Source organism: Convolutriloba macropyga, chromosome 12, assembly GCF_964194025.1.
Source record: "Convolutriloba macropyga chromosome 12, txConMacr16.3, whole genome shotgun sequence".
Taxonomy (NCBI): Eukaryota; Metazoa; Xenacoelomorpha; order Acoela; family Convolutidae; genus Convolutriloba; species Convolutriloba macropyga.
In genome coordinates this window covers 885,625-897,757 of record NC_134479.1, presented here as the reverse complement: position 1 = coordinate 897,757, position 12,133 = coordinate 885,625, and the positions used below count along the sequence as shown (strand labels likewise).

At 35.4% G+C, this 12,133-nt stretch overlaps 1 protein-coding gene across 3 annotated transcripts in view; it reads right to left on the bottom strand.

The window, feature by feature from the left end:
- Positions 1-12,133, bottom strand: part of LOC142351237 (uncharacterized) — a 427,767-nt gene that overhangs the window by 79,118 nt on the left and 336,516 nt on the right. For all 3 annotated transcript variants that reach the window (XM_075403377.1, XM_075403378.1, XM_075403379.1), the window contains one exon: positions 8,759-9,042. In XM_075403377.1, coding sequence (XP_075259492.1) covers positions 8,759-9,042 — 284 coding nt within the window. The remainder of the gene's footprint in view (positions 1-8,758; positions 9,043-12,133) is intronic.

The following is a 12,133-nucleotide window of genomic DNA, read 5'->3' as shown; positions in this document are numbered from 1 at the left end:
GTTCTGAAGCTACTGTTTATATAATTTTAAGCATCCTATTGCTTATGCCATCATGACCAACAGAAATTTTGTTTTTTAAATTTTTTATTGACTAAATCACTTCCTGTGCCGTGATAGGCTTAAAGAAAAAGAAACGACTTACTTTTTTTGGCTAGGCGGCTTACATATTACCTTAGATAGTTTCAAACCAACATTTGCAAAAACTTGTTAATTTTTCTACGTCAATATAATCTTGAATTTGTTTTTTACTCAAACTCTTCGATACGCTTAAAATAGTCCGTTATTTGACTTTCGAGCTAATTGATCGTTCATAGCTCGTCAATGTTTTCTTATCATTAGAATTACTTCATTACGTTTTTTAAAAACAAATTAGGTTATTCAGTTTTTTTTATATTAACCATTTTTTATGGGTTTTATCTCTCTCCGAGATTTGTTTGCTGATTCTTTTGTTTTTGTGAGATTCTTTCCTTTTCAGATTAGATTTGATTTCAGGTGCAAATTTTTCATAGCAATCTATAACAATTTTTGAGAATATCGTAAGCTTTTCTGTGGGATCACTGACGAAAAGGATTGTTTTCATCATATTGAGAAGTAGAAACAGAAAGTTGAAAATTTTTTCGCTTTCCAATTTTGAAAAATTTCTCGATACAATTTTTGAAATTCCCTTTTTGTTGTTGATTCATTTTGAAAATTTTTTTCTTAGCACCCAAGGCAAAATGATCACTGCGACCATTCATTACTGTAAGAGTTTCTAAAGCATGATCCGCTATTATATGATCGATACACGATTGAGATTTCTCTCTCACCCTTGTTGGATGACTATTTTGAGGCTCGAAATTGAAGCCCGGTAACAATTGGCGATACCTCCTGCAAAAGGCGCTATCTTTGTTTATGTCCCCAACTAAAATCTTATCACCTTTAAATGACCTAATTTTTGTTAGGAGTACTTCACGAGTTTCCAAAAAAAACAATTTGTTTTATTTGAGGTAACTTGTATATCACGAAAAAATTTTTCTATTGTTATAACCAACGCTTCCATTGAGGTATCAAGTTGAATAATTTTAAAGTTCAGTGTGTTTTTAACAAAGAAAGCTAGGCCTCCTCCTTTCTTAAGTTTCCTATTTTTGCAAACGATTTCGTGATAGCCCTCTATTGAGTACAGTGATGACTCTAAAACGTTTGTTAACCAAGTTTCAGTTAAGATCTATTATCTCCGGTTTTAACTTAAAATTTTCCTGAAATTTAGTTAGTTGGTCATGAATGCAGTATAACCTGTTTATATTAAGATAAAGTACCGTAGGATGGTCAATTTGACCTAATTGGTTCTCATGTAAATAATACCTTTATGTTTTTAGATAAGATGCTTCAATACTGAAGGCTCGTCAAACTTTTCTGGTGACGGTCCAATGCCAATTCCTTTTTGTCCTGGCTGATTCGGTGTATTAATCAGATCAAATTCTCCGACATCATCTCGAGATCGTTTAACAGTAGGTGTGGTTGTGTGGTTTCTAGCATCTCTGACCTGGGATCCTATTATTTCGTTTGAGAATGGTAGAAGTTCTAACGTTGACTGCATTACTTCACCTGAATATGAATTGCGTTGATGGTAACTTGCTGTCCTAGGTTGTTTTTGCACTGCTTGAGACAATAGGTTCTCAACTTCTTGGACCGAGTTTACCACTTCTGGTTGAAATGTACCATTTGTTTTTATGAAAACATTAACTTGACAGTTTATCGTAGTTGGGATCATGTTTTTTTCTCGCAATATTTTTTAACTCTAGCTCCTGCTTCGAGAGACGCTCATTCACATACATCTGATAACCATTCTGATTACATTGGTTTGCAAGCATTCTTCGTCTATTGTAAACTTCGTTTTTATCCACGAAGTATAAAAACTTGATTATTATTGGCTGATTTTGCAAATTTTATGTCGGTAACGGGTGACCAGCTTTAATGCTTTCTGGCGTATTTTATAAAAAAAAAATAACTAATTGATCGACACATTTCAACAGTAAGATTAGAGTGGGTTGCTGGTACTGGAAAGTTTGTAAAGATCAAGCAATCTTTGCTTGTATACCTTTCTTGATAATTCAATATTTTATCTCCGAGAGTTCTATTTTCAATTGGTTTATTGCTGCATCTTTCTCATCAAGACGTTATTCCAAATTATCCACATTTTTACAGAGCGCTTGGATTATTAGTTGTGTGGAATTCGCAATTTCTTTGTTCATTTTGGAGGAGTCTTTCAGCTGCAAGGTTATTTGAGCGTTAAAGAGAAGCGACTGTTTTGTAGCCGCTCATTTTGTCGTGATGTCGGTGATGACGGTTAATGAAGTGAAACCAACCTTTATAGAAACACTATGTAGTGTTGTTCGATCCGATGGAAAATAATTGGCTATAGATTGATAATGGTCATACCATCTATTTAATAAGTTTATCACAACAATTAGGCTAAGGGTGCAAAGAAACGTAACCACAGTGGTCCGAACCCCTGACCACCATGTTGACTGTTCGACATTTTAACACCTCAGCTAAAATGATGTTCACTTCCTCTCGCTCACGTTCACCTTTACTATCGAACTTTTGCATCAGAACAAGAATAACTCAGATCACTCAAAACTGAAAATTGAAGAGTGAAAAATTCAATCAAGAAGTCAATGAATGTTCTATAACAAAAAAATCAAGCGAAAATCTTGCATACAAATGAAAACACGTTTACACGGAAAAGGTCGACCCAATAAGGATGTTGAAAATAGAAAGTTTTTCTGTGTTGTTCATTTTCTGAACTTAACTCTGCTAAGACCAACAAAAAGGATTGAACAAACAAGCAAAAATGGAGGTCACTCTCAAAAATGAATAATTACAGAAGTCGGACAACCTGCTCTCAAACACACTACTCATAGTTGTTGGCTTCGGTAGTTTTTAGCTGCAGCTTAGCAATGCTAGCATTGAGGCGTGCATTTTTTTTTGGGAGGGGGGGCGACGTGGTGGTCTCAAGATGGTTTAATCGATGGTGAGTGGATGGTTGGGAGGCCCGAAAAAAAGGGCCACTAACGAATTGGGTACAACTTTCAGAAATTTATACGACTTTTAGTATAAATGCGCCAGTTTCGCACTTCAAACTTATTATTCGGCTTTCGAAAAAACTAATTAAATCTAGATGGTTACATATTGATGCAGCATCGACCAAAAAACCGAAAAATATTCACCGTTGACGCGTTTGACGCACATTGGGATTGAAACAAAACGAAAAAAGAAGAGATAGAATTGGCAGAATTTTTCCTAAGTTTCAAAAGTTTTCTAATTCGGTGGGTAGTTTCAGTTAAATTCCAATGTAGTAGTTAATTCATCTTTTAAACCTAACGCAATTAAGCTTAATACAAATATCACCTAGCAATCTCTCTCATGAACTTTGATTCCCTAATGCACTATGACTTAATGACCGGGCTTTATCGATTTTGCTCTTTAGACATTGACAGTATTCACTGCATTGCGTCATTCAATGGGTGAAAGAATTTAAAATCCATTCAGTTGAAACAGTGAGATGAGTCACAAGTCAAACGTTAAAGTCGTGACTTATGTAAAACGAAAAACGTGATCAAAAAGTAAAGCTAATTAAAAAAAGGAGAGCGCATAAATAATAGCCTCTGAGAGGCTGACGGCGGCTATTGACGAAACAAATAACAGAAACCTGCTTACTAACTCAATCAGTGACGCAATCTGTGAACTTACAAAAAGCTCACAGATTGCCAGAAAATAGCTGCGATAGCTTTGTAGAGCTGCAGTCTCAAAAAGATGGCAGCCAATCAGTGGCAGCAACCGTCAAAATGAGATATTCTCAGTTGAAGGGGGGGGGGGGGAGGCCTAACTAAAATCACGTCAGCTGCTGACACTTAAGACAGATAAATTTTGATCCCGCAAAATGGAAAAACCAAGGGCGTAAAAGTCAGTCACTAGAAAAGCCAAGCGACAATTTTTCATCAAAAAGACCAACACTTCATCAATAAATGCCTCCAACTTTGCTCGAGGGCAAGTGCACAAACTGAACAAACGACAAAACTGTGTTTTCAAGGAAAACTAGTTCTATCCGCTAAACATGCCGACACCTTTTCGCATTACGATTCATTCGAAAAAAATTCACTTTGTAAATTGAAACAGCTAAGGAAAGACAAATTACGAGATTTGTATAGAAGATTCCAAATTAATCGCAATTTTTGGAAAACCAATAGTGTCCAAGTCAAGGAAATCTAGTGTCACCAACTAATACGATTAATAGGTTCACTTATGCTTTATGAGAAAGCTGATGAGTGTGGTCAGTTTGAGTGACTAATAAAGTGACTAATGTTTGACTCAGTAACACATCAAAAACACACAAAATACAGGAAAAATGACAACATTACCGCCATAACTAAAGAATTGCACTGGAACGACAAGAGAGGGATTTAATTTACGTATTTAGCGTAATTTTTTCATGGCTGCAAAACTCCGACCACATAGGGGTTCAAAAACGCGATCTCCAGGGTAGCAGTCTGATGTCATAGACTTTAAACTACAACGGCTTTGATATTCGACAACTCACAATCGCTTTTTATATAAAAACAATTGAGATCACTCGAAAATGAAGAAAAGAAGCGTGAAAAAGTCATTTGAAAAATTTTTAAAAATGTTGTAGAACAAAAACGCAAAAACTTTCATGCAAAAATTGTGCACACAAAAAAACCAACAAGATTAAAATAATTGTTTCAAATTTCTTTCAAGAGCAATTGACTTGTTAACATAAAAGGACTAAAAACTAGCTGTCCGACTACTGGCAAGTGACTGGCTCTGTTCATAGCCAGATTAAGCACAGGTGACGGGTAGTTAGGTAGATAGATGGGGAGTGTCTGTAATTTGGACACAAAGAGAACTGTTATGGGACCAAAAGTTCTCAATATGATCTGTTCAGCTTAACTTTCATCAGCAGTTCCTATTTGCAATACATTAGAAACAAATCTACTGTTAAAATCTAGTGTTCGAAAACAGAACTCAAGGTTCGAAAGAAAGCAAAGGCCGCACCCGGGGTTGGACTTTTCCAAAACGGTTCAATTTCAAGGAAAGTGTTCTTTTTGTCCCGGTTTGCTGACTGCAATGTTGTACTGGAGTTGAGTACTAGTGACTTTGCTATGCGAATCACCAATAATTCAGCCAAGTAAATTACGCTGACCAAAACTTTGACAACTTTAACGCCTATTTGAGGCTTTCTCAGCTCAGAAACGAAGAAAGGCACAACTAATCATGAGTTAAAAAATAACACAGCATGAATACCCAACATTGAAATTAACAAGAAATCTAGGAAAGGAAAAATCAAAGAAAAATTCAGAGATGCAAAAAGGACAAAGAATTGAAGAAAGTTCCGATGGACAAAGAATTGAAGCCTTTAAAATAATTCACGGAAACCGAATCTTAGTTATTATTTAGTTATTCAAAGGAAAGATGTGGTACTTTTGATTTATCATATTACAACTAACCTTAACAACGTGGTTATTCTAATTTACATACTTAGTTTCAGATTACTGAGAATTAGAAATAATAAAACATACTCAATAAGTTCGGGCGAATTGCTCTCAAACGACTTGCAAGCAGTTAACTTCGTCAATAGCTGCAGCTTAGAGGTTAGCTTAATTGAAGGTACACGGGGTCGTGAGTGGGGGAGGGAGGGGGGGGGGGGTGACTGAGGACGCGGGGGATGATTCAAATTCTAAGAACAGCCATTCACACCAAAGCTTATGTCTCAAACTGTTTCGGTGAATTGCATAGTTAGAGACTAGTGAGCTAAAAGGCTCTAACAGTTCCTAATGACCTCCGGGGTCTACATGTTTATCCCGTTTTTGAGAACGAAAGTCAAAAGGGTCAGACAAAAAATGGGTCCGGCATGAAATCAAATTAAAAAACATAGCAGAACAAGTCCTGACGTACAATTCAAATAATTTTCGATGACTAAAAAAAAACTAGACCAAGAACAGACTATCAATGGATTGGGAAAACCGCTAAGAAAAAAACCCGATCCAAAATATCGAAAAAAAACAGTAAAAATCAAAATGAAATTGGGTTCGCATGCGAAAAAAAAACCACTAGCGATTTTTGTTCAAACACCGTTTTCATTACTTTAAAATTAGAGCGAAAAAATTTCACGCCGCAAAAAAAAAACAACTCGCTTTTTCGCCCCTCTTCCTGTTTCGGCGTGACCAAAATCACTACTCCAATTTGACTTCAAAATCATGAAAATGTGTGAACACATCTTAAAAAAAGACAACGTCCCAATACAATTCAATTTCTTTGAATTGTAAAAATAGGAGCGCTATAATAGCCGGCTGAGAAGATGAGGGCGGCTATTAAACATATAGACAAACAACGGGCAAACATTAAAAATTAATGACAAAATAAATTTCCAAAGTCATAGGAGGCATTAGCTACAAGTTCAGAGATTCAAACAATTGAAAAAACCTAGTTAAAGCACACCCGTACAGCTCTAACAGCCCTCAAGAGAGAAAACAAAAGAGAAAGGGAAACATAAATCTCAAAACCGAAAAATCGTTCACACATTTTTTAATCCACTTTAGAGAGATAGTTTTAAAAGATCGCGCTTCTAACCTCAAACCTTTTTTGTCCCCTTTACTTCAAAACAAATTCTGAACAAAGCCAGCATATTGCAGGAAAAGAGCCGCCCGTTGACCTCACTGACCGATGATTGCCTAATCTTTTATTTAAGAATCAAAAAGTGTTCTAATCAGGTCCACAGTTTCATTAAATTCATCATATTGGAGTTCAACCTCTAGAGACAATAAGCTTGACACTTATACTAACTAGCAGTATACTCTAACGAACTTTAACTAAATGCACTAAGTATTAAACAAGAAGTCTTAGCGCCCGGGCTTTATTGTTTCATCTTGTTTCTTTTGAACTGGCGTTTTGATTACGAACCTATTTGCGCAATATTGCAGCTTGAACTATAAATTCCATTCAGTTGAAAAAGTGCCGGAGTTAAGTCAGAACTGAAGCACGAAAGTGTTGACCTATGTAGAAAGAATTTTAAAAAAGGACAGCGCCTAAATATTAGCCGCTGGCGGCTACTGAACACCAATATCTTTCCAATGACGCAGTCTTATAAAAAATCAAGTTCGGGTGGGCGGTAGTCATTTTCGTTTAGAACTTACGTTCTCAATTATAGTTTACATTTAGATTTAACCAATGAAGGCAGAAATCTTTTGTTGACGCTAATGACCAAAAACTCAGTAACATCGCCTGCAGAAACTATCTCATTTCGAAAGCTCAAAGTCATGAAAAAAGGTGCGAAAACACCAAAACAGAACACCAATCAAATCCAAGTTCTTTGGATTTTAAAAACCACGAGCAGCACAGTATAGGTCCGCTCACTTTACAGCTTCGCAGCTACAAAAATTGACAAAAATATCAAACGTAACCGAGTAACGTCGGAAGAATTGCTCTCGAACAAGTGGTAGCGCAAAAATATCACCGCCTGCTTCAGTCGGGGTGGGGGATTAAATTCACCACGAGGGACTCGAGTGACGTCATTATGTTATATACCACTATAGTCATACAAATTAAACTGAAAAACATACACCAATCTTGGCGCAATTATCCTTTGACTTTTAGCAGTAAACTGCCGCCACGTGAGTTTGGCTGCTGACTATTGTGAATGAGAGAAAACTATGTCAAGCATTTGAGTTCCTTTGACCTTAAACAAATTCAAATTAAACTTAAATTTTAAAGTGCAAAAGTCATTTTATTGAGTGAGGTAAGTCACGTATGATCAAAATCTAATCACGCAAATAACCTAAAAACTTTTGCTAAAGCGAGTAAGAAATGACGTCACGCGCGCAAATGCCGTTAGTGAGAGGAAGAAGTCATTCAGAAAATTTGACTTTTTCAGCTTTGCTGTGTGAACAAATGTAAAACGAAAAAAGAGCGTCAGACGACGAAATAAAAAAAACATAGCAGGACAAGTCCTGACGTACAATTCAAAGAATTTTCATTAACTAAACAGAAAACTAGACCTAGAACGGACTATGAATGGTTTGGAAAAACCATTTAGAAAAAAATCCGATCCAAAAATCGAAAAAACAGTAAAAATCAAAGTGAAATTGCCGCATGTGAACAACAACCACTACCGAGAACCCGAATTTTTGTTCAAACACCGTTTTCTCACTCTACTTCAAATTTAGAGCGAAAAAATTTCACGCCGCAAAACCACTCGCTTTTTCGCTCCACTTCCTGTTTCGGCGTGACCAAAATCACTACTCCAATTTGACTTCAAAAATCATGAAAATGTGTGAACACATCTTAAAAAAAGACAACGTCCCAATACAATTTAAATTCTTTGAATTGTAAAAAGACCGCAGGACTACTATATTTGCTACTATTTTTGATTGAGAGCGGTTAACTACGAAATTTATTACTTTTGAAGTTAAAATAAAAAATCTTAAATGCACAAATCTGTGACGCATAAAACTTCAAAATGGTCCTTTGCACTGTGCATTACTGAGTAGTGAGGCTCAAAAATGCATCTGATACTAAAGCCCTCAAATATCTCGTGGAAAAGTGAAGTGTCACAAAAATATAAAAGGGCAAAAAGACTATCAAGACAAAACTAATTGGAATTGTGGTGGCGGATGACAACTAGCGGTGAAGGATGACCTTATTCTGTATATGGTTAGTTATATGAATAAGAAAGAATGGTTTTGTGATGGTTTGTTTATACCTGGTGGTTGTTCTTCTCCTCATGAGACTGTTTGTGTTCATGGCCACTCTCTGTTCAGGAGAAAGCATCTCTCCCAAATGAGAAGAGGATGAGGAGGCATTTGGGACACCAACAGTTGCACAATGAGCCTCATAAACACTTCCAAAGTCACCCGCACCTGCTCCCCCTCCTCCTCCTATTCTTACCATCCCATTGCCCATTTCCTCCCCCCGTATCTCTGGATCGTGTCCACTTTGAACAACAGTTTGCAGATGGTGGTCAAAACGATGTTGATGTTGATGCCCCTAAACACACAGCTTAGAAATTACCAAATTTCAACTTCAATTCCGCCCAGATGCTCTTGGATTCCAGGCAGCATCTAAACTACAGCCGTTTTCCAGAACAGCGGTGCAAAAAAGTTGTTAGAAAAGGTCATCCACCGGGAGCATGCGTACGTGCGTATACAATACCCCCAACCTACCATCCTCAAACTTTTCAATACTTTACCAAATAAGGCGAACAATTGAAAACAAAACAATTTTAAATGGTTAATTAGTTTCATCCTCTTTCAACACAATCTCATTGTATGAGTTGAACGACACAAACAGCTGTGCTCATTTTTTGGCGACAAACATTTAGGACCCAGTAGTAGTGGATAAAACAGGGGTACCGACTAGCCACCCGACTTGTCCCATTTCCCTACACGCTTTCCGCGTATAGGGAAATGGGCCAAATCGCGCGTCTAATCGGTACCCTTGTTTTATCCACTACTACTCACACAAATTTATTTCATCACAAAAAACAGGTATTTTTCCCCTTTTTAAAAAAATATAAATAACTTTCACCTCAAATATTATATCTATATACATGCTCTTTAAATCTATCCTTAATACGGCTAAATCTATATCTGTGTAAATAAACACAATCTACATTTATTTGTCTTAAACCTAAAATAAGAAACATGTTTAATTAGCTTTACAGATACAAGTTAAATATAACTCCGATTCATTATAATGTTTACTCATATGGTCATTTCTATCTTTCCCTTTAATGACCACTTTACATGTAAAACATTCATAAGGTTGTTCTCTACATTAATAACAACATTCTTTCCACTGTTTATCTCTACAATTAAGACATTTTTAAAGCATTTCTTATATTTTGAAAATTCATTTTTTCCCTAAAGAAATGGATATCAACAGAAGCAACGAGTGTATTATCTGCAATTTATGTTTCAATTCAAAGAAAGAGTCTCAAACACACTTTAACAAGCCAAAACTTGGAAAGAACCAGAGAGCTGATTGATGATGAAAACGAAGACTCTCTAAAACTAAAACTGATGATAATATCTATACTAGAAATAAATAGGCGAAGCCGTTTCGCAAATCAGTGGAACTGCTTCACAGATCGGTGCAACCGCTTCGCTGATCGGTGCAACCGCTTCTCGAATACGAATGTAAAGAAAATAATAAAACATTTAGAAGTTAAGTAGCCCTTACTCTCCACTCATATGGATATAATAGAAAATATCTAGATGATACTGAAGACTATGATAAAAACTCCAGTTTGAACATGAGAGAATTTTATATTACTGATAAACCTGGAAATTACATTGAAGATATAGATGAAGCAATTAATTACTCGGTAGAAGAAACTAAAAACTTACCAGTTTAGAAAAGTTAAGAGTTTAAAATATAAAATTAGAGTAGAGTGTGAGTACAAGAAGAGAACTAAAGAAGTTAAAATCACGAAAATATTCTTCAACACGGACTATATGATTAATAAGGTTATATATGATTACGGTGACTTCAAACAATGGTTAGATTTCGAAAAAGAAATATACGAAGTTTATGGCTAGGACGTTGAGTACTTTGGAGTAGGAAGTATTTAGTTAACTATTGAACCAACGAAGGCATCTATTGGTTGTTATACAGATTTACCACCAGATCTAAAAAATTCTAAATCAATATTAAATATACGTAATTACAAATATAATTTCCTACAACCATTTATTACTGCTTGGCTACATCCTGCTGGATATCATGCAACACGCGAGAGTAAATATGTAAAGAATCTATTTGTACCACGTCAACAATATGAAGATGACTTTACCTATATAATAAGAATAGAGAAATTATATAATATTAACGCATGGCTATATACACCTTGTGGTGAGAGTAACGTAGAATTATTTAAACCAGTCGATGACTTTGAGAAAGACGTCCAAAAATAAGTTTGGGAAAATGGTGGAGTTGAACGCTGTGCTCCAATTAAAACAAAAGAAAATTTAATAGATCGACCGAATGAGAACCATCACAAATACTATTATTGTAGTAGATGTAAATATTGGTTTAGTTCACAAGTCAAATATGACAATCATATATGTAGCCACTCACTTAAACCAGAGATTGTTTGCCCAAGAAAGAAGACAATTAGTTTTATAAATGAACACGAACGTCAAAAAAATTATTATAACTACTGATATAGAATGTTGTGTTGTTGATCCGCGAAGCGGCTTCGCCGAAGTTAGAGCACATAGTAACAAATATGTAATAGCCGAACACAAACCAATAAGGGAAGGCTACATGTGGCGAAGCACGGACGAAGCCCCGTTTAATGGAAACTTCAAATACTAGTTTGGTCTTGAGTGTATCAAAAAGTTTGCTAGAGATCTATTAGAAATAAAAATTGAGAATAATTCCAAGTACAACAATAAGATGATATTTAATAAAGAAGATAGACTATATCATAAAGCCAATAACACTTGTCATATATGTAAAAAGGAATGTATTAATAATGTAAGAGAATGTCACGAAACTGGTAAATATAGAGGGCCCGCATGTAATATATGTAATCTAAAACATAAACAAGAAAACTTATTCCCGTTAAATTCCACAACGGTAGTCGCTATGATTTCAATTGACTATATAGTGAACTGTTTACACAGAATATTTACAAAACAAAAGTAGATAGCATGCCACTAGCTGCTGGTAAGCCTAAAATGTTTACTATTGGTTGTCTTAAATTCTTAAATTCGTAAAACTGTTTACAGCATAGTAGCAAAACTATTTTATCGGTAATCTAAATATAGAAGACTTCAAATCCTCTCTCTCTAATAAATTACGAACACAAGAAGTACATATCTTTAATAATGAAAACAGTAATAAAACTGATAAAGATCTAACTATAGATTATTTACAAAATGATGTGGAAATATTAGACTATTGCATGAAAGATTATGTTAAACTAAGTATGAAGGTAGTAAAGCTCAATCCTCTCCACTATGTAACTCTCCCTGGATATAGTTTTGATTGCTGGCTAATATCAAGTGGTACTATATTAGATACATTACAAGATAAACAAATGTTAGATGATTTTATTGAAGCCAACAGAGGT